We start from the raw sequence: 22,774 nt of genomic DNA, 5'->3' as shown, positions 1-22,774 counted from the left end.
TGTCTCTCTCACTCTCCCTACTGCTGGCTCCCTCCTCCTCCCCCCCACCATCTCCCTCCCTCTCCGTTACATTGTCTCGTTGCCCCTCGCCAAGATTGCAGGTCACTGTGCCTGCCGCTGTGGCCGCTGCATCGTGCGGCGAGTCCGAGTTTGGCTGGCACAGCTGGTGGAGAGGCCGTGGCGAGTGGGCATCGCGAGGGTAGGTTTGGGAAGAGCAGGCGGAGGAATAGGCGCCAAAATTACCACCACCACCTCCATCAACGCCGTCACTGGCCCTGTTCTTAACAGCAGTGCGATCAGCACCACCATCGATACTCCCGCTGTTACCACATCCATCCGCACCGTAAGCAACACCAGCAACAGCAGCGGCAGCCCCATCAGTGTCACCAGCACTACAAGTATCTGCCCCTTTAGCGGTGCCACAGTCATTACGAGTGCCACCGCCATTCCCTAATTCTGGTGCTGTGGGAGGTCACAGGGCTCTGCTCTTGGCTCCTCGGGCTCTGCTCTCCGGGCTCCGGGCTCTGTTCTCCGCGCCTGGGGCTCGGCTCTCCACGCTGCGGGCTCTGCTCTACGCGCTCCGGGCTCAGCTCTCCGAGGCTCGCGCTCTGCTCTCCACGCTTGGGGCTCTGCTCTCCACGCTTGGGGCTCTGTTCTCCACACTTGGGGCTCTGTGCTCCACGCTTGGGGCTCTGTGCTCCATGCTTGGGGCTCTGTGCTCCACGCTTGGGGCTCTGTTCTCCCCACTTGGGGCTCTGTTCTCCACACTTTGGGCTCTGTTCTCCAAGCTTGGCGCTCTGTTCTCCACACTTGGGGCTCTGTTCTCCGGGCTTGGGGCTCTGTTCTCTACACTTGGGGCTCTGTTCTCCACACTTGGGGCTCTGTTCTCCACGCTTGGAGCTCTGTTCTCCATGCTTGAGGCTCTGTTCTCCGGGCTTGGGGCTCTGTTCTCTACACTTGGGGCTCTGTTCTCTACACTTGGGGCTCTGTTCTCCATGCTTGAGGCTCTGTTCTCCGGGCTTGGGGCTCTGTTCTCCGGGCTTGGGGCTCTGCTCTCCACGCTTTGAGCTCTGTTCTCCACGCTTGGGGCTCTGTTCTCCAAGCTTGGGGCTCTGTGCTCCACGCTTGGGGCTCTGTTCTCCACGCTTGGGGCTCTGTTCTCCACACTTGGGGCTCTGTTCTCCGGGCTTGGGGCTCTGTTCTCCACACTTGGGGCTCTGTTCTCCACGCTTGGGGCTCTGTTCTCCACGCTTGGGGCTCTGTTCTCCACGCTTGGGGCTCTGTTCTCCACGCTTGGGGCTCTGTTCTCCATGCTTGGGGCTCTGTTCTCCACACTTGGGGCTCTGTTCTCCACGCTTGGGGCTCTGTTCTCCACGCTTGGGGCTCTGTGCTCCACACTTGGGGCTCTGTTCTCCAAGCTTGGAGCTCTGTTCTCCAAGCTTGGGGCTCTGTTCTCCACACTTGGGGCTCTGTTCTCCAAGCTTGGGGCTCTGTTCTCCACACTTGGGGCTCTGTGCTCCACGCTTGGGGCTCTGTTCTCCATGCTTGGGGCTCTGTTCTCCACACTTGGGGCTCTGTTCTCCAAGCTTGGGGCTCTGTTCTCCACACTTGGGGCTCTGTTCTCCAAGCTTGGGGCTCTGTTCTCCATGCTTGGGGCTCTGTTCTCCACGCTTGGGGCTCTGTTCTCCACGCTTGGGGCTCTGTTCTCCAAGCTTGGGGCTCTGTTCTCCACACTTGGGGTTCTGTTCTCCAAGCTTGGGGCTCTGTTCTCCATGCTTGGGGCTCTGTTCTCCACGCTTGGGGCTCTGTTCTCCACGCTTGGGGCTCTGTTCTCCACGCTTGGGGCTCTGTTCTCCACGCTTGGGGCTCTGTTCTCCAAGCTTGGGGCTCTGTTCTCCAAGCTTGGGGCTCTGTTCTCCAAGCTTGGGGCTCTGTTCTCCACGCTTGGGGCTCTGTTCTCCACGCTTGGGGCTCTGTTCTCCACGCTTGGGGCTCTGTTCTCCACGCCTGGGGCTCTGTTCTCCACGCTTGGGGCTCTGTTCTCCAAGCTTGGGGCTCTGTTCTCCAAGCTTAGGGCTCTGCTCTCCACACTTGGGGCTCTGCTCCCCGTGGATCGGGCTCTGCTCTCCACACCCTGGGCTTTGCTCTCCATGGCTTGGGCTCGGCTCGTGATGGTTGGGGTTTGGTTCGAACGTCGGCGACTCCATGCCCGGGAAGCAGACAACAGCGAGAAACCAGTGATGCCTGAGGGAGACACAGCGGCATCATCACACATGGAGTCACGACAGACGGTGTCAAGAAATGAGGTTCAGTGGCTTGGTAGAAAGCAGTCGCTAGTTGATGTCACCATCTTCTGGATGATAGTTGAACTCAGCTGTAGCAAATGTCCCAGAGGTGGTATCGTGGAAGGAGGAGCCGGGCCTGTCTTGCGGCCATGAGCTCTCGAGTAGAGGTCGTGTGAACGAGGGACGGCCAAGCGGCCTCGTAGCGTCGCTCGAAACGCAGCTCGAGCTCTGTAGGGGCGGCCGCCCGTCAGCCGACGCTCGGGAGCTACGCAGATTTGATTTATTCAAATTGGGAGGAGTCTCATCATTAGACATCCTTTGCAAGTACCAAAACATTCCTTGTACAAAAGTTTCCGTTTTGTTGCCAGAAAAAAGGGTAAAAACCATATTATTATATTTTGGTACTGGCAAAGGAGGTCTAATGATGTAGATGCTTACCCCGAGTCCTCATTACTTTGATAGTGCATTGTCTTTGAGCTGTACGCCTTTTGGCATCCTCTGGTCTAGCACCAATGGAGACGAGGCTCAGAGGCTCAAGAGAAAGCCGTCTCTGGTATGGACCAATCAGTTTCAAGGACAATGCATATATTATCAGTGTCAATCTTAATTTTGGAGCTTTCGTGACTGCAGGAATTATTCTTTGGTTCTTTCGGTAAAGTCACGTATAAAGATAAAATAATAAATTAAATAATAGCAGGGGTTAGAGACATTTTTTCTCTAACCCCTCCCTCTCTCTGTCTATTTAAGGCCACCCCACAGAGACGATCTCCCTCTCTGTACCTGTGTTACTCTCTCTATGTATCTTGGTGATATCTGTCTGCTTATATGTCTGTCTATAGTTTTCTGGTTAGATTTTTTGTTGCTATTTCATTTATACCTGATGATGATTGCTTGTGTTGCAATCGAAACGTCGTATGCTATTATTTAATTTATTATTTTATCTTTATACGTGACTTTACCGAAAGAACCAAAGTAGAATTATCAGAGTGTGTTTTTTGCATTTTGACCACAAGCATTGTGGTTAATGCACACGTGATTCCTTGTAAAAGGTTTCAGTTTTGTTGCCAGAAAAAAGGGGGAAAAACCCATTTATTATTATTGGGAGGAGTCTCATTGCCTCCGGCACGCGCTTGCGAGTTGGCTCTCGGCCGATTATGCTAGCACGACACGAGAAAAGGGGGTGACAGGAGGAACACGAGGGCGCTGTTGCACTGCGTACAGGTTCACTCCTTCCTACAGGAGGCCCTATCGAGACTCTTATCCATTTTATTTACTCTTCTTATCCTCCTGCATCTGCTTCGGCTGCAGTGAGGCTCCCATGTAACGGGCAAGGCAGACGGGAACTGCTATTGTCAGGGTCGACTGTAGGTCCAACGGACGGCGGTTTCTCACACACACGGCTCCATGACGCTAGACTTTGTGCAATGACCGTGCGACGGTGCAACGCCAGTGATGGTAATATGCCGATGATGGTGTGACGCTGGTGGAGGAGTGACGATGGTGGTGGAGTGATACTGGTCGAGTGACGCTGGTGGTGGTGGAGTGATACTGGTGTGATGCTTTTGGAGGAGTGATGCGGTGAGAGCCTCACTCCTCATTGATGGGGATGAAGATGAAGTTTTTCTTGAAAAGGTCGACTCTCCTCGTCCACGTCCTCACGCGTGCATGCCGCCGCTGGGCCAGGCTGCATGTTACACACACACACAGTTACACACACACACACACAGTTATACAACAACCGCCATTCGCCACTAAGTAGCGGTGACGTCACCACGACGCTTGTGCTAGGCTATGTGCACCTTGAGGCCACGTGAAGTGTCAAACGCCCGCTGGCAGAAGGTCACGGGGCAGACCCAGGTGCCACGCGTCGACTCACTGAGATGACTGAGATGACGGGCTGATGCACCACCCGTGCCCCCTACTGTGTCAACTTGCTGTGCTTTAGCCACCCGGCGCTCTGTTCATTGTTGTGAGCGTTGCTCCTCCGCCCTCCGTTGTTGTTGGAGGGCGACTGCCTCCAACTGCCCAGTAGCGTCGTTCACGAGCCTCCTCCACAGAGGCCGATCTTGACACCGCTGGTACCAGTCATCGGCAAGTCCATTCAGCTCCACATCCTCCCATACCTCATCAGTCCATCTCATCTTCAGCCCATGTCATGCCCGTTTAGCCCCCTCTATGCAGCCAAACGGAAGCTGCTTGGGAATACAGTGGCGGGACATGTGGGCTACATGACCCAGCCAATGCAGCCTTGCCTGCCGGAGGAGCTCACTGATGGGAATGTGTCCAGATCTTTCAAGGATATGTGAGCTCCTCACGCAATCCAGCCTGGTTAAACCCAGGATGGATAGTAGGCAGGCCAGCCTGAATGTTTCACCCGGCGCAATGTTCCATTAGAGGGGTCCACGTTTCACAAGCAAAGAGAAGGGACTGTGGCCGTGAGAGGACCCGAAGCTTTGTGAGGAGTGACAGACCAGGTAGCTTCCACACAGCATTACACAGCCAATGAAAAGATAATGCCACCCGACTGATTTGGAGTGAGACCTCTGCTGTCAAACCAGAGCTGGTCACAAGCACACTGCCCAGGTATGGGAAACTTTCCACTCTCTCCATAACTACTCCATCACTAATGGGGAGCTAAGGGGGTGGAGTGTTTTGGTGGCACAAACTACCCAGGCAGGTGCTTAGGTTTGATGGGGCTGATGGTAAGACCCCACCTCTTAGTGGCACACTCCAGGTTCAACAACAGCGCATCCAACTCCACCTCTGAGTGAGAAGCAATCACCATATCATCAGCATACATAACATGGTTGACCAATAGGGAGACATCCCTCGACCGCACCCGGGCATTAATCAGCCTCCCACTGTATCTGTACCAAATGGAAATTCCTCCGATACAGCCATCGAAGGCTTCTTGAACTACGTGGTCAAAGATGATCTTAAATAATGTGGGAGCCAGAGGACATCCCTGTCGCACCCCAAGGTGAACAGGGAATGGCTCCGACTCCCAGCCACGTAGTTTTACCCGGGGCTACTCACCATCATGAAGGTCCCTAATGATCGTCAGTAGTGGGTCAGCGACTCCGAAAGCACGAAGAACAACCCAGAGCCCAGTCCTACTGATTGTATTATAGGCCTTGACCAGGTCAATAAAGCAGAGATGTAGGTCTTGTTGGAATTGCCTACACCTCTGCTGTAGCAGACAGAGAGAATGTGGCATCCGTGCAGGACCACCCTGGTCTGAAACCACATTGGGGCTCCGCAAGCCTCTCCTCAGTGTACCTGGCAACGCCATGTTGAATAATCCTTGCCAGGACCTTTCCCGGCACACTGGGAAGGGAGATGCTCATATAGTTGTTACAATCTTTAAGCACTTCCTCTACAGATGGCACCACAGCCATCCATTCAAAAGGGGTGGCTACTTCTGCCAATATTTGAGGCATGGCAGCCCTAAAAGGGTCGTCCCCAACATGCCCCATGATGTTGTCTGGGCTGAGGGAATTCCCCTCCTCAAGACCTCACAAAAATGCTCTGCAAATCTGCAGACCTGTTCCTGGGAGTCAGAGATCAGATTACCATTCTTTTTCCCTTAAGGATGGTGATAGGTGAGGTGCTGCAAGTAACTTTTTTATGGAATTAAATAGTGATTTGTCAGAGGGGTACTGAAGCAGATTCTATCTCCTCAGCAACCCGCCCCCACCACTAATCCTTGCAGCGCCGCACAGCGCTTCGAATCTCCGAGCAAAGGTTGCGGTAAGCCTCCTCATTCTACAATATTGGATATTGTAGATGACGGGAGTGGGTCTGTCGTTTTCTCTCAACCAAACGGAACACCTCCTCCTTCAGCCAGGGTCTTTGGGAGGTCTGGACCGCATACCGAATGTTGTGGCAAGTTCTGTTAGCGAGCACCTATGAAGGCCGGCACGGTACACGAGGGGGTGGGTGGCCAGCACCACGCCCGGCCGCCTTTGTCTCCCCAGTGGCAATGTTTTTACACACCGCACCAGGTAACCATTTGGAGCTGAGTCGACCTACGGGAGGCCCAGAACCGCTTCAAATAATCGTCACTGGTGTTTGCGGGACTCGAACTCGGGTAGCCGAGTTCGTAGGGCAGCACACGAACCGCTACGCTACCGGTCCTTCTAGCAGTGTAGTGTGTAGTGTATGGTGTGTAGTGTATAGCAGTGTAGTGTATAGTGTGTAGTAGTGTGGTGTGTAGTATATGCTGTATTAACAGTGTCTAGTAGTGTGTGGTACAGTGTAGTGTAAAGAAAATGCTATAGTAGTGTGTGTAGTTTTTATGTTATGTTGTATGCTATGTAAGTCTGTGCAGCGTTCGGTGGAGTGGTGAGTGCAGGAAGAGTGTGCAGGGTGGAGGTGCAGGGTGGGGGTGCAGGGTGGGGGTGCAGGGTGGGGGTGCAGGGTGGGGGTGCAGGGTGGGGATGCAGGGTGGGGGTGCAGGGTGGGGGTGCAGGGTTGGGGTGCAGGGTGGGGGGTGCAGGGTGGGGGTGCAGGGTGGGGGTGCAGGGTGCAGGGTGGGGGTGCAGGGTTGGGGTGCAGGGTGGAGGTGCAGGGTGGGGGTGCAGGGTGGGGGTGCAGGGTGGGGGTGTGCAGGAGAGGTATGCAGGGTGGGGGTGCAGGGTGCAGGGTGCAGGGTGGGGGTGCAGGGTTGGGGTGCAGGGTGGGGGTGCAGGGTGGAGGTGCAGGGTGGGGGTGCAGGGTGGGGGTGCAGGGTGGGGGTGTGCAGGAGAGGTATGCAGGGTGCAGGGTGGGAGTGCAGCAGGGTGTGCAGCGTACGTGAGGCTGGCCATGTGCTCTGTGAGCACGCGCTCCGTCTGCAGCAGGCGCTTGTAGAAGAAGGTGCTGAATACGTGGATCCCGTCCGAGTCCTCACGGCTCATGCGCTCACTACTCACGAGGAACCTGGGGGACACGCATGGGGGGGGAGACAGACAGGGGGTAGAGAGACACGGGGGAGACAGACAGACAGAGGGAGGCAGACACGGAGAGATACGGGGAAACACGGGGAGGAACGCACAGGGAGACACGCAGGGGGAGAGACACGCAGGGGGAGAGACACGCACGGGGAGAGATTATTATCCGCAGTCGTCCTCCCCGTCATGAGTGCGGATAATCGAGAGTCTGCTGCATTATAATAAATACAGGGACTCCTCTACTTATAAATGAGTTAGGTTTCAGAGGTTCGTAAGTTCAACTTTACTCCTGTCGATTGCGAACATGTTGGACGGCATGTATACGGGGAATGGCTTTAAAAGTTGTATAATCTTCTGTAGATGCGATTGGTTCTTCATGTTCTGCAGATGAAGATGCCACTGGTTCTTCACATTCTGCAGATGAAGATGCCACAGGTTCTTCACGTTCTGCAGATGAAGTTGCCACTACTGCCATCTATTGCGCGGCGCTTGAACTTACAACTCTCGTTCTGAACAGCTGCAACTGGATATACGGGACAGGTTTGTTCATTATCTCTTAAAATTCATAAGTCGGACGTTCGTGAGTAGAGAAGTTCCTGTACTTCAATTCCACTCCCGCCCGTCCGCTCTTTGGAACCGTCATAGGAATGTAGAGTTTCCAGGGCGCATCTCACTTGAGGTAGAAGTCGATGATGATGTCATTAAGGAACTCTCCGGGCTCCAGGCAGAGGAGGTCCTCCGTGGTAACACTAAGGCCACCCTTGGTGGGCGGCGGGGGATAGATGATGAGCCTGGCCACAACAACACAATAACAGAACACAAAAATAACACAAAAACACAGCGTCATAACACAACACATTAACACATCAAAACACGTCACTACAACACAGCATGTCACCACAAGATCACAAGTTGGACGGTTCGTAAGTCGGACGGTTCGCAAGATGGACGATTCGTAAGTCGGACGATTCCTAAGTTGAACCGTTCATAAGTCGGAAAGGTTCATAAGTCGGAATACGACAATTAACTGAAGGGGCATTCCAAGACTTACGAATGGGTTCCGTGACTAAGTGGCGGTAACGTTACCCCGGCGCTTGTGCCAGGCTATGTGCACATGAATGCCACGTCAAGTGTCGAACACCCGCTGGCAGGTCATGGGACAGACCCAGGTGCCATGGGTGGACCGATTTGACTGGCCAATGCAACACCTGTGCCACCTACTGTGCCAACTTGCTGTGTTTTAGCCACCCGGCGCTCGGCTCGTTGTTGTGAGCGTCGCTCCTCCGCCCTCTGTTGTTGTTGGAGGGCAACTGCCTCCAACTGCCCAGGAGCGTCCTTCACGAGCCTCCTCCACAGAGGCTAATCTTGACATCGCGGGTACCAGTCATCGGCAAGTCCACTCAGCTCCACATCCTCTTGTACCACATCACTCCATCTCTTCTCTAGCCCGTCACCGAGGTTCGTAGCACAGCGTAGCACAACTAACACCACCACAAAAACCTCCACCCTGCAACCTCCCGGCCCCCCCGTCACCTCTGCACAGGGATGTTGCTGCTGCTGCGCTGGCTGTCGGCAGGCACTGCGAAGGGCGGCGCTGGCGACGACGACGAGGCCGCCGGCATCAACTCGCTGGCGTAGTGCCCACCCTGGCGCAGCTGCAGAACGGAGAAGTCGGCCGGCCACGGAACTCCCTGGGCACCACCACCACCACAACGCTACGATACCACGACGACTACCACCACCACAATGCTAGGACACCACCACTACTACACTGCACCACCAGCACAATGCTACGACGACACCACCAACAACAACCTGGGTGGGTAAAATTCAAAGCAGGTAACTAAAGTAAAAAAGAAGCTAAACATGATAAGCAACGTGTGGTGATGTTGATGGTGGTGCGTGGAGCTGGGGGTAACAAACTGGTAATATGGATATGTTTAACAAGATAAATCTAAACTGGCTGTCTATTAGTAAATTGCACGGTAACTAAAGTTTAACTTGGTTAATTACATCTGTCCAATGATTGCTCAATCTGAACAAAATCCGTGATCTGATCCCATCCGTAAAGGACGCCATTTCTGAATTACAGTACCCCGGTGTTTACAGATTAAGTTGTACCTGTGGTGACTGCTATATCGGATCTGGGAAACGAAACGACACATTGCTGACCGCATTCGCGAGCACAAGTCGGATTTGAAACATGGCAAGACGAATTCGTCGGCCATGGCTGACCACTGTTATAATACTGCTGGCTCGCATGACATTGTGTTCTCAGATACCAAGGTACTTTGCAAACCTCCTGGATACTACCAAAGATTTTTCCATGAGGCCATCCAGATATACAAACACAGACATAACTTCAACCGAGATGATGGATTCAGACTGAGCAATCATTGGAAAGATGTAATTAACCAAGTTCAACTTTAGTTACCGTGCAGTTTACTGATAGACAGCCAGTTTAGATTTATCTTCTTAAACATATCCATATAACCAGTCTGTTACCCCCAGCTCCACGCACCACCATCAACATCACCACACGTTGCTTATCATGTTTAGCTTCTTTTTTACTTTAGTTACCTGCTTTGAATTTTAACCACCCAGCAGCATAACAAAAGGCGGCTTAATCCTAGCTTGCTTATCTACTTCTGCCATCTACATTACAAAGGCTCAGTTCCAGCAGCAGTACTGACCATCTCACAACTCCTCCTCTCCCACGACCCATCCTGGCTCCTCCCCCTCAACCAGTATATAATAAGGTCGTGCCTCTTGGGACTTCTCTTCACTTGATACAGCAATTTTGCTGTGACGGTTTCACCTGAAGACGGAAGCTTGTGTTGCCTCCGAAACGTCGTGATTTAATTTATTTGTTTTCTTTTTTAACCTACGTGACTTTACCGAAAAAACCAAAGAGTACGAATCCTTGCAGTCACGAAAGCTTCAAATCTAGAACAAGTGCAACCACCACCACCACGAACCTTCTATCAACAACAACAACCCTACTGAAGACAACCCTACTACACAACTCTGCTACATATTAACACACAGACACAAAGACAAACATCCCCCGTTTCGGCTTTACAGAGACTTTTGGGGCAAGTGCCGTTAGCGAGGAGCACCTATGAAGGCCGGCACTGTGGCACGAGGGAGTAGGTGGCCAACACCATGCCAGGCCACCTTTGTCTCCCCAGCGGCAATGTTTACTACACACTGCACACCAGGCACCCATTTGTAGCACAGCGTAGCGCGAACCGCTGCACCACTGCTCCCCTCCTCCGATAACTAAAGAAAAAGATCTCCCGTATAGGCTTATAAGACTATTGGGGAAAGTGCCGTTAATGAACAGCGCCTACGAAGGCCGGCGCTGTGGCATACGAGGGGGTGGGTAGCCAGCACCGCGCCCGGAGGCGTTTTTATCCTCAATGGTGATATTTACACACCGCACCAGGTACTAATTTGAGGCTGAGTGGACCTAGGGGGGGCCCAGAACCGGTTCAGATGATCACTATCACTGGTGTTGGCCGTGAGCAGGAATTGAACTCGGGTCGCCGGGTTCATATCACGGCGTAGCGCTAACCACTGCACCACCGCTCCCCATTGTGTTACACATAACAGGGAGGGGGACACACACACACGGAGACACTGGGAGAGAGACATGGGGACACGGGGACACAGGGGAGACACTGAGACACAGGGGAGACACACGGGGGAGACTCTTACCACCCCGTGCTGGAATCCATGTGGTGGGCGCCCCCCACCAGGTCCGTAGGGAGGCTCCGCAAACCCGGCCGCGACGTACGCAGCCACGGCATTCTGATGATGCTGATGGTGCTGATGGTGCTGATGGTGCTGATGGTGCTGGTGATGATGGTGATGATGGTGCTGCTGGTGGTGTTGATGGGCGGGGGTGAGCGCCAAGGCACCATGTGCCGAGGGGGGGTGCGGCGCCAGCGGTGAGTGGGGGGCCAGGCCCCCCGGCATGCGCGACGACGACGAGAAGTGGTGATGGGGGGGCGGGGGGCCACCGTTCCGGCGCGCCACCTCCAGCAGCAGCTCCTGCAGCAGGCGCAGCGACGCCGGGGGCAGCGGCGCCTCCACCACCAGTGTCACGACGCGCTCGGGAGGCTCTGACAGACGGGGAACCGGGGTGGGATGGACAGGGAGTTGCGTCTCCCCCGCGTCTCCCCATTGACCCCGTGTCTCCCCCGCGTCTCCCCCGCGACTCCCCCGCGACTCCCCCGCGACTCCCCATTGACCCCGTGTCTCCCCCGCGTCTCCCCCGCGTCTCCCCCGCGACTCCCCATTGACCACCGTGTCTCCTCCGCGTCTCCCCCGCGTCTCCCCCGCGTCTCCCCCGCGTCTCCCCATTGACCCCGTGTCTCCCCCGCGTCTCCCCCGCGTCTCCCCGCGTCTCCCCCGCGACTCCCCATTGACCCCGTGTCTCCCCCGCGTCTCCCCCGCGTCTCCCCCGCGACTCCCCATTGACCCCGTGTCTCCCCCGCGTCTCCCCCGCGACTCCCCATTGACCCCGTGTCTCCCCCGCGTCTCCCCCGCAACTCCCCCGCGACTCCCCCGCAACTCCCCATTGACCCCGTGTCTCCCCCGTGTCTCCCCATTGACCCCGTGTCTCCCTCGTGTCTCCCCCGTGTCTCCCCCGTGTCTCCCCATTGACCCCGTGTCTCCCCCGTGTCCTCCCCCATGTCTCCGTGTGTCCCCGCGTGTCCCCGAGTATCCCGGTGTGTCTCCGCATGCCACACGGCATACCAGTCGCCTCCACGCTGTCCAGGCCAGCCCAGCTGAGGAGCTGTGAGTGGACGTTGAGCGCCAGGCTCGGCTCCAGGGCGAGCAGCAGGCTGGGGCCCTGCGGCTCTGCCGTGTTCACAGAGCATGAACAGAGGGAGCGCGCGGGCAGCGAGAGCACGCGGGGGGCACGCCCCTCACCCACTGCACACATTGACACATAGCCAGTTGTACACAGAGAGACAACACACACAGACAGATGAACACAATCACAGATAAACAAATATAAACACAGACAGATGTACAGAGATATGTACAGAGACAAACACACACACAGACAAGCACACAGACACACACACAGACAAACACACAGACAAACACACAGGCAGACAAATATTCCTCGTGTAGCCTTAACAGACTGTTGGGGCAAGTGCTTCTAGCTCGTAGCACCACAACAACCATCACTGCCACCATCATCATCACCATGAGCACCACCAACACCACCACCACTACAGCCATAAAACACAAAGATCTCCCGTGTTGGGGCAAGCGCTGTTAGCTAGTAGCAGCACCTATAAAGGTCGGCACGGCACACGAGGGGGTGAGTGGCCAGCACCATGCCCCCAGCTGTCTTTGTCTCCCTAGTGGCGATGTTTGCTGCACACAGCACCAGATACTCATTTGAGGCTGAGTCGACCTAGGGGATACCCAGAACCGGTTTAGATAATCGTCGCTGGTGTTGGCCGTGAGCGGGAATCTAACCTGTGCAGTATGATAACTACTGCACCACCACTGCCCACATCTGTGGTTAAGTAGGTAGGTGAGTGAGTGAGCAGGTGTGCGTGTGAGTGAGTGTGTGAGCGAGAGTGTGAGCGAGAGTGTGAGCGAGTGTGTGAGCGTGTGTGTGAGCGAGTGTGTGAGCGAGAGTGATCACATGAGTGTGTATTTGAGTTTGTAAGAGTGAGTGTTGAGGAGTGGTAGTGTAGAGGTGAGCATTCTGCTCACCTCTACACTAGGTCGACTCAGCGGTGTGTAAACATCGCCACTTGGAAGACAAAGGTGGCCAGCCGTGGTGCTAGCCAACCCACCCATCGTGTGCCACAGTGCCGGCCTTCATAGGCACAGCTCACTAACAGCACTTTGTGGGCAAGTGAGTGAGCAAGCCGGTGAGTAAACAGCTGACTGAGAATTTGAGCGAGTGTATGAGTTAGCGAGTGTATGAGTGATTATATTAATTGGTGAGTGGGTGAGTGAGTAGTTCAGTGAGTGAGTGGATGAGTGAGTAGATCAGTGAGTAAGTGTATGAGTGAGTAAATCAGTGAGTAAGTGTATGAGTGAGTGTATGAGTGAGCAGGTGAGTGGGTGAGTGAGTCGATCGGTGAATGAGTGTATGAGTGAGTGGAATAAGTGAGTAGATCGGTGAGTGAGTGCACGAGTGAGCGGGTGAGAGAGCAGGTGAATGAACGGGGCAAACAGTAGATCGGTGAGTGTATAAGTGAGCAGGTCAGTGAGCGAGTAAACGGGTGAGTAGGTGATTAGGTTAGACCTGCTAATGGAATGTCCACTGAAATCACCGACACCTGCAAAAAGAGAAAAACAAACAAGTCAGCAAACAACAACCACAATTCGCCACTAAGGGTGTACGGTTGCGCAGTGTATGGTAGGGAAGGGTATAATATAGTTGTGTAGTGTATAATGTACTGTAGTGTATAGTGTAGTGTATAGTGTAGTGTATAGTATTAAAGTATATAGTCGTGTATAATTTATAGTAATGTATAGTAGTGTATAGTAGTATCTATATATATAAAATCGCAAATCTGTCTGTCTGTGTGTGTGTCTGTTTGTCTGTGTGTCGCCGGATCATACGCAGTTTCATTGGACGAAATGTGAGGGATTTGCGAGACGCGATTGGTCCGTTTGGTTTTCCACGGCGGTTGCCCCTGGCAACGGGTAGCGACGCATTCGCTGCTGGGTGGACGCCATTTTTAATTCCCGTTAAAAATATGCGCACGCATTAACACGCGACTCTGAGATAAATTCATCAAAGTTTCACGTCCTCTTCACTCCCCCCCCACCCCAATGTGTGCAATTACTATTATAGGGTCGGTAGATAATAAAATTATAGCGATTAGACAGTATTATTGTAGACTTGAAGCTTTCGTGACTGCAAGGAATCATATTCTTAGGTGTTTTCGGTAAAGTCACGTAGGTAAAACATCAAAATTAAAAAAAATTATTTTATTTAATTATTTTTATTAATTTTGATGTTTTACCTACGTGACTTTACCGAAAACACCTAAGAATAGTATTATTGTAGCGCGGGGGGGGGGGGTTAACGGCCCCAGTACCCAGCCTCAGCCGGATGGGCAATCTAGGCGAGGCCGGAGGCTCTGCACGGTACTAGGCCTCGACACCCCACCACACTATAGGCCGTACATATTACTGCACAGCGGCCGAGGAGATCGTGGCTGGGGGGGGGGGGGGGGGCAGGGGTAGCAGCCCATCTGTGTATATATGTAAGGTTATTAAGAAATATATTTTTCACCCGGGCAACGCTGGGTACTTCTGCAAGTACTAATATATAAACACCCAGCTCTGTCATTCTGTGATTAACGCAGCACGGATTGGTTGAAGTGCGATAAATGTTTTTTTACCCTTTTATCTGGCAACAAAACTGACCCCTTTTTTACAAAAAGTCATGTTTGCATAGACCACAATACCTGCAGTCGTAATGCAAACAAAAAACATAACTCTGATAATGTATGCACTGTCCTTAAAGTTGATTGGTCCACACCCGAGACAGCTTTCCTTCGAGCCTAGTCTCACATGGTGTTGGACCAGATGACACCATTACGACTGCAGGTATTGTGGTCTATGCAAACATGACTCCTTGTAAAAAAAGGTGTCAGTTTTGTTGCCAGATAAAAGGGTAAAAAAAACTATTATCATATTTTGTACTGGCAAATGAGGTTCCAATTATGTAAATGGTTGAAGTGCGTCACGTGATCGCGAGCAAGCAGCCGGGTGAGTGTGAGTGAGGAGACGGGTGAGTGAGAGTGAGGCCATAGTCGTGCTCCGTCCACTGCTGCCCTGAGGGACCCCCGTGCTCTCCACTGCTGGCTTTAGGGAGAGCCACGCTGTCTCCACTGCTGCCCTGAGGGACAGCCGCGCTCTCTCCACTGTTGCCCTGAGGCAGAGACGTGCTCTGTCCATTACATTAGTATTGGAGTTTTTTTGTGTGCTTAAATCCACTGCTCGATGAAGGCCCACCGCACGCTGTGCGAGTGGATCGTAAGGATTTACTTGACCAGTCTGTTGGGGGCCGCCGCACGCTGTGGTTGTTGGGGGGCGCCGCAGGCTATGGTTGTTCGGGGCCGCCGCAGTGGTGTATAGTTGTGTAGTATAGTGTAGTGTATAGTAGGATAGTGTATAGTATATAGTAGTAGTGTCGTATATAATGTATAAGTGTATATCAGGCATAGTAGTATATGAAGGAGATAACCGTGACAGGCTCCATTGGTCAGCGTAGTAGTGTTGTGTATAGTGTATTGTGTGTAGTGTATAGTGTATTGTGTGTAGTGTATAGTGTACTGTGTGTAGTGTATAGTGTATTGTGTGTAGTGTACAGTGTATTGTGTGTAGTGTATAGTGTATTTTGTGTAGTGTATAGTGTATTGTGTGTAGTGTATAGTGTATAGTGTGTCGTGTATAGTGTATTGTGTCGTGTATAGTGTATTGTGTGTAGTGTATAGTGTATTGTGTGTAGTGTATAGCGTATTGTGTGTAGTGTATAGTGTATTGTGTGTCGTGTATAGTGTATTGTGTGTAGTGTATAGTGTATTGTGTGTCGTGTATAGTGTATTGTGTGTCGTGTATAGTGTATTGTGTGTCGTGTATAGTGTATTGTGTGTCGTGTAGAGTATATGAGGGGGATCACCGTGACGGGCCCCGCTGGACGGTGCTCTTCTCCTCCCACGTACACCGCAGAACAGTCCAGCAGCACGCGTCGCCGTGGCGACAGGGCGCGCTGTCGCCATGGCGACACCGCAGGCAGCAGGTGCGGATGCACCAAGCCGCGCGCGCGCTTGGCCTGGCGGCACCGTAGCAGGGAGGCAGCCTGCGGCACGAAAAAACACAGAGCGGATACAGGGGGCCCTGCAGGGTCAACGCGCTCACTGGGTGAGCAGGTGGGTGGGAAGGTGAGTGAGCAGGTGAGTGAGCAGGTGGGTGAGCGGGTGGGCGAGCGTGTGAGCAGGTGGGTGGGTGAGTGGGTGAGCAGGTGAGCGAGTGTGTGAGCGGGAGGGTGGGCGAGCGGGTGAGCGAGTATGTGAGCGGGAGGGTGGGTGGGTCAATAGGTGGGTGAGTGGGTGGGTAGATAAATGAATGGGAGGGTGGTGAGTTAGTGTGTGGATGGGTAGGTGAGTGGATAGGTGGGTGAGTGAGTGGATGGGTGGGTGAATAGGTGAGTGAGTAAGTAGGTGAGGGAGTGCATAGGTGAGTGAGTGAGGTCAGTTAGTAGATAAGTGAATGTATGCGTGAGTGACTAGGTGAGTAGGTGAGTATGTGAGTGAGTAGGTGAGGGGACACTGTCAGGCTTGTTGCCACTCCTGCCCCACTCGCGTTGATCTTTGTCTTTTACCTTTGCATACCAATTAAATATTTTTATTATTTAATTAAACATTTATTTCTGTTTGAAAGTCACCTTCTAGTTTTCTAGTTTTACACTATAGAGTCGTTATTTTTAGGTTAAGGAGCAGCTGAGGCCTCACTGAGCTGCTGCTCCCTGGGTCTGCCCGAGCTGCTGGTCCCTGGGTCTGCCCGAGATGCTGCTCCCTGGATCTGCCTGAGCCCTTGACTCAAACCAAGTTGATTTCATCTCTTGATTTGTGCTTCAGTATAACCACTATCTGATTGGCCTACTTCCACACCTGCCCATCTTGGCCTGTGGTCAGCTTGCTGTGCTCTACAACCAGCGTGTGTCTTGTCTCAGCTAAGTTAATCTCATCACCTGATATCGGCTTACTCAGTTCATGACCTTAGGAGCCTCCGTCCCTTTTCCCCCCCCGAGGACTTTAGGGTGGACGGAGGAGGCCTGTCGGGAGGTTGGAATCTGGGAGCCAGTGAGGATGGTTCCAATTCATTGTCTACCCATAACATCTCGGTAGTATCACATCTGCATCGGACCCTCAGATCCAGACTCCCAGAATCCCTTCCCCATTGGCCTAGGGTTATAATAAACATACCTAACCAACTTTCCACTGAGCTGCAGTGGCAAGAAGGAGCCTGTACTGAAGTTCATGCTTATGAACGCGAGGTCGGTCGTGCAAAGCGCCCCTTCAGTACGTGACACGATCGCTATGAGCTGTCCCCACCTAGCTTTTATTAGCGAAACATAGTTTTGACTTGGAGTCGACAAACCTTTGGCTGATTTAGTCCCAGGTGGGCATTCAATATTGCATATTCCCCAGACAGGTAAAAAGAGGGGTGGGTGGGGTGGCGGTGATCTTTCAGACTCATTTCGTCTGTGCCATGTGCCCTGGTCCCAAAATTGAGTAATTTGAATTACATGATCGTGCGTTGTGCCCCGAATGAGAATCAGGGCCTGTATTTGTTTATAGACCACCAGGAAGCAAAGGTGATTTTACGTCTCAGCTGTCTGAGGTGATGCCTCCCTTGTTCCTGAAATTCCCTCCACAATTGTGCTGGGAGATTTCAACATATGGATGGATGACACATCTGACAGTTTAGCTACAGACCGTTTGGATACCATCGGTTCCATGGGATTTACTCAGTTTATTCAGGGCTCAACCCATCATCATGGCCACGCGATCGACCGAGTATTCGCCCAGCGGGTCTCAGTTATGACCACTAAATTTTCGTTCGCAATATGGACTGATCACAGAGTGATTCATGTCGAGATCAAGGGTCTCCCCACCCCTCTGCGAAGGTCTGGGGGACTTCAGGGACGCCGAGTTCGGCACAAAAGGCGCATGACCCCTTCTGGATTTCATGACGCCTAATCCGCATATATTTCTTCTGACTGTGACAGTGGTACCATCAATGAAAGGGTTGATAAGTACAATTTATTGCGCCGATCTGCTAAAGATGACCTTGCTCCTCACCACCGTCTTCATGCTCCAGTTACCATGACCACTCCCTGGTATTCCAGAGAACCCAGGGCCCTGAAAAAATAACTTAGGAAAATGGTACGATGCTGTCGCAGATCTCAACTTGATGATCGAACAACTCTATGAGCCTGTCAATGGGCTTACACACGGGCTATCTTCATGGCGAAGAAAAATTAGGTCGCCATGAGGATTGATTCGGCAAGGAACCGACCCCTGCTGAGGTGTTCAGGATGGTCAACAGTTTGCTTCACCAAGACTGTACGTCAATAAAGATTGCTCCTTCTGAAGAGCGCTGCAAAGATTTACATCAGTTATTTGCTAATAAGATCGATCGCATTAGAGAGGGTATCTGCCCAGCAATTAGTCCTGATCCTAGCTTGGACCCAAGGGCTCCTCTTATTTGAGGCCTTTCCCTGGTCCTGCCTGCAGACCTCATCCATAAGAGTTTTTTTTAGGTTAGATTGTGTAAATATATAAATGTGTTGTTAAAACCCACCACCACCCGACACAGCCAACTAGTAAGGGTTGTTATGTAAACAGAACGTGCCAATTTGTCACTAGTACAACACACCGGTGTGTTGGAGCGCCAAGCCACATTTACCATCTGAGTATGACGTTTCGCCAGCAATTACAACTAACTTAAGACGGCAGCCAGATTTGTGGAGAGAAGTCCACCTGTTTCGTTCCTTCTATAGAGGTGTAGATGTGGTGGCCACACATATGTGCTCTTGCGCAAAGTGGTTAATGAACTAATGTACATTATGCATTCGCATTATGCGAGCCCTTTGATCCTGTCCTTCCTGTCCACTGTGTGTATAAAAAATAGCCGTACCAACAGTAATCCCTATTGAAGTGTGGTGCCCTGTATAGACATGCAGGTAAACAATGTATTATACTGGTAGGAACGAAGTGGACCAGCCTACAATAGATTATATCGTCCGTCCGTCCGATGTCCGATTACGTGTAGCAACATCGCCCCCTACTGAAAACACTTGGCATGACCCTACAAAAACATTTAGACTCTGTGAGGCTTTCCTGGCTAAACAAGTGTAACATTCCCTTATAATTCCCTCAGATAGCTTTTAATTAAAACATTTAAATTAATTAGGCTTTCCTGGCTAAACACGTGTAACATTCCCTTATAATTCCCTGAGATAACTTTTAATTAAAACTTTGAAATTAAATAAAAAAACTCACAGCGCCCTAAAGCCTACAGCTAGGCCTAAAGCCTAGAACTATGCCTCAAAGTCTCCCTTCATATCGTACCCCCGCATGTGTGAAAGGGAGTTAATATTTAACAATGTTACATTCCCTGATGTTTTAAAATAGAAACATTTACATTTAAAGCTTTTACATTAATAATTAAAACATTTCAATTATACATTAATAATTAAAACATTTAAATTAAAAATAACTCACAGCGCCCTAAAGCCTACAGCTAGGCCTAAAGCCTAGAACTAGGCCTCAATCTCCCTTCGTATCGTCCGATTAGGTGTAGCAACATCGCCCCCTACTGCAAACACTTGGCAGGACCCTAGAAAAACCTTTCGACTCAGTGCGGCTTTCCTGGCTAAACAAGTGTAATAATACATTATGTTTATATTCTTTGGTTATTCGTTCCTACCAGCCCACCCCGCAGGGATCCTGTTTTGAGGATTTGCTTCCACGAAGCACTAAGTCGGTTGCTGTCTGGAACAGTTACGATTATTTTTACATCTTACATTTTCGATATATTCTCTAATTAGTCTTGGCCAGTAATAACTAGTTTTGCACAGAACTTCAACATTATAAAAATTAATTGAGTGTCCTTGTTGGCACACGTGCTTTGCTACTGCTGACGGTACTCAGATTGTAAATGTGGCTTGGCTCTCCAACACACCGGTGTGCTGTAATAGTGACAAATTGGCCACGTTCTCTTTACGTGACAACCCTTACTAGTTGGCTGTGTCGGGTGGTGGCGGGTTTTAACAACACATTAATATATTTACGCGATCTAACCCAAAAAAACTATTTTGGATATTCGTCGCGAAAGCCGACGTGTTAAACAGACCTCATCCAGACTACTGCGGGGATGAATTGGACCACTTGTGATTTTTCTCCCTGTCCCTCTTGGCTTCTTAAGGATGCCTTTGAGCCAGTGATCAACTCTTCCAGGTTTTATTGCAGCGCCTACGGGACCTGGCAGGAATCAGAGGCACTTGCAGTGGATTGGATCTTTTCTGCAGGACAGGACCCAGCAGGTGGCCTCGGTTCTCCACGTGTCCCCTGCTGGACCCTCCCCCTTCCGGTATCCCCCAGGGGTCAGTCTTATCTCCCCGATTATTCAACGCCTGTTCGGCCGCTGGGAGCTATCACTTGGAGGCACAAGTTAGTGCCATCAGTACGCCGATGACACCCTGATAGTCTCCTTCAAGTGACCCAGACACAGCTCTCGTCTGCTTAACAGACTCTCTGGCAGAGGTAGCTGCATGGATGCAGCAGAACTGGCAAAAGGTTGAATCCTGACAAGACAGAGTTGATGATCGCAGGATCAGAGAGTCGCCTGAGGATGGGAAAGGGGGAGCTTGAGCCTCCATTAATTGATGGAGTACGCCCTCTCCCTGTAACAGTGGTGCACGACCTCGGTGAACTGTTCGATCGTCGCCTGACCATGCGCCCTCAGGTTGCAGCTGTGGCCAAAGCGGGGTTTAATTACCTAAGAATACTCCGAGGGCTGCGACCCCTCTTATCCGCTCGCGATCTTGAAACACTGGTTCACACCTTTGTGTCGGCGCGTCTGGATTACGGAAATGCTTTGTATGCTGAGCTGCCTCGTGGACTGGTTCGGAAACTGCAGCTGGTGCAAAATGCGGCTGCCTGCGTGCTTAGACGTGTTAGCCGTTTCGAGCACGTAAAACCAATCCTCCGTGATCTACACTGGCTACCAGTCAGCTATCGCATACAATTTAAGTTAACTGTAATGATTTACAAAGCTCAAAGCGGTCTTGGTCTGGGCCCCCAGATGTCAAGGTAGATTTGCCTTGCGCTCCTCAGGCCAGGCCCTGTGAGCTCAACCTAGAATTTTTCATTCTACGCTGGGCGGTAATAGGGGCCTTCTCGAGTGAGGCGCCTAAGATCTGGAACTCTCTTCCACCGGTCTCCAGATTAGCTCCAAGCACCTAACTGTTTGGGGAAACTCTGCAAGACAATTTGTTTCCTTTAAGCTTTTCCTTGAGTATGTCCTCTCATTTATATTTGTATATGTATCTTGATTTTATAGGTAAACAAAGGACTACCATTGTTTAATTTATACTTTAAAGCATTGCGATGCCCTCTTTAATGGGGGCGAGTTTTTATAAAAAAAAAGTTGAATGAATGAGGTGTGTGAGCAAGTAAGTGAGCGAGTAGGTAAGCGTGTGTCTCCTCACCTTGCGTTTGCCACCCTCGGTGTCGCTCTCGCCACCACCACTCCCCTCGTCCAGTGCCAGAATCGCCCCCTCCTCCTCCTCCTCCTCTAGATCTTCTTCCTCCTCTTCTTCCTCCTCTTCCTCCTCCTCCTCCTCTTCATCTTCATCGTCAAACTCCTCCTCATCCTCCTCATCCATCTCCTCCTCTGCATGTCGAGCGCATTCTCCCTCTTCGCAGTCGTTACAGATCTCCTCATCCTCCTCCTCCTCATCTTCCAACTCCTCCTCCTCACCGGCTCCACACTCCTCACAACCCTCCTCACCGCACACAGCACACTCCTCCTCCTCTTCATCATCCAGCTCCTCCTCATCAAAGTCTTCCTCCTCCTCATCCTCCTCATCATCATCATCGTGCTGCTGCAGCAGCAGGAGCTGCTGCTGCAGCTGCTCGTCGTCGTCGTCGCCGAGGGTCTCTTGACGTCCCTGCGTGGCGGGCGCTGCGCTGACCGTGCCCTCCTCCTCCTCCCCCTCTTCCTCCCCTTCCCCCCCCACCTCTCCCTCCTCCCCCTCGTCGTGCCGAGGCAGGAGCCGAAACGGCCGCCTCCTCCTCACTCACCTCGTCGTGCCTCGCTGCTGCTGCCTCCTCTTCCCCCTTCTCCTCACCAGACACCTTCACCCTCACCACTGCAGTCTCCTCCTCCTCCTGTGTCTTATCTTCCGTCTGCTGCTGCTCCTCCTCTCTCTCAGCTCTCACCTCTTTCCTCACCTCATCTCCCTCCTCCTCTTCTCCCTTCCCCCGTTTCCCCTCCTCCTCAACCTCCCCCTTCTCCTCCTCTTCCTTCTTCTCTTCCTTCTTCTCCTCCTCTTCCTTCTTCTCCTCCTCTTCCTTCTTCTCCTCCTCTTCCTTCTCCTCCTCTTCCTTCTTCTCCTCCTCTTCCTTCTCTTTTTCCTTCTCCTTTTCTTCCTCCTCCTTTTCTTCCTCCTTCTGCCCCTCCTCCTTCTGCCCCTCCTCCTTCTGCCCCTCCTCCTTCTGCCCCTCCCCCTTCTGCCCTTCCCCCTTCTGCCCCTCCTCCTTCTGCCCCTCCTCCTTCTGCCCTTCCCCCTTCTGTTCCTCCTCCTTCTGCCCCTCCTCCTTCTGCTCCTCCTCCTTCTGCTCCTCTCCCTCCTTCCCCGCTGGTTTCTTGCCATGGTCCCCCTCTTTATTCTCAACCTCGTCATCGTCCTCATCGCCACTGGACAGCACAACTAGATGCACGGGGTCACGGGGACACAGGGTCACGGGGTCACAGTGTGTTTGTGTGGCG

At 52.1% G+C, this 22,774-nt stretch overlaps 2 protein-coding genes across 2 annotated transcripts in view; both read right to left on the bottom strand.

Annotated features, from left to right (window-relative positions):
* Nucleotides 1-424: 424 nt before the first annotated feature.
* Nucleotides 425-21,879, bottom strand: LOC133339737 (uncharacterized). Its single transcript, XM_061547896.1, has 10 exons — nucleotides 21,492-21,879; nucleotides 15,894-16,073; nucleotides 13,503-13,536; nucleotides 11,981-12,160; nucleotides 10,937-11,343; nucleotides 8,750-8,907; nucleotides 7,891-8,007; nucleotides 7,080-7,205; nucleotides 3,877-3,969; nucleotides 425-2,244 (listed from the first exon to the last, which is right to left on the bottom strand). The coding sequence occupies exons 1-10, from the start codon at nucleotides 21,666-21,668 to the stop codon at nucleotides 429-431; spliced, it is 3,288 nt and encodes a 1,095-aa protein (XP_061403880.1). The 5' UTR covers nucleotides 21,669-21,879; the 3' UTR covers nucleotides 425-428.
* Nucleotides 21,877-22,774, bottom strand: part of LOC133339732 (ribosome-binding protein 1-like) — a 30,742-nt gene continuing 29,844 nt past the window's right edge. The window contains exon 9 of the mRNA XM_061547890.1: nucleotides 21,877-22,715. Within this exon, the coding sequence (XP_061403874.1) occupies nucleotides 21,877-22,715 (839 nt within the window). The remainder of the gene's footprint in view (nucleotides 22,716-22,774) is intronic.

This window comes from Lethenteron reissneri, unplaced genomic scaffold, assembly GCF_015708825.2.
Source record: "Lethenteron reissneri isolate LAM-NWPU_2019-01 unplaced genomic scaffold, ASM1570882v1 scaffold_214, whole genome shotgun sequence".
Lineage (NCBI taxonomy): Eukaryota > Metazoa > Chordata > Hyperoartia > Petromyzontiformes > Petromyzontidae > Lethenteron > Lethenteron reissneri.
This window is presented reverse-complemented; position numbering and strand designations above follow the sequence as displayed.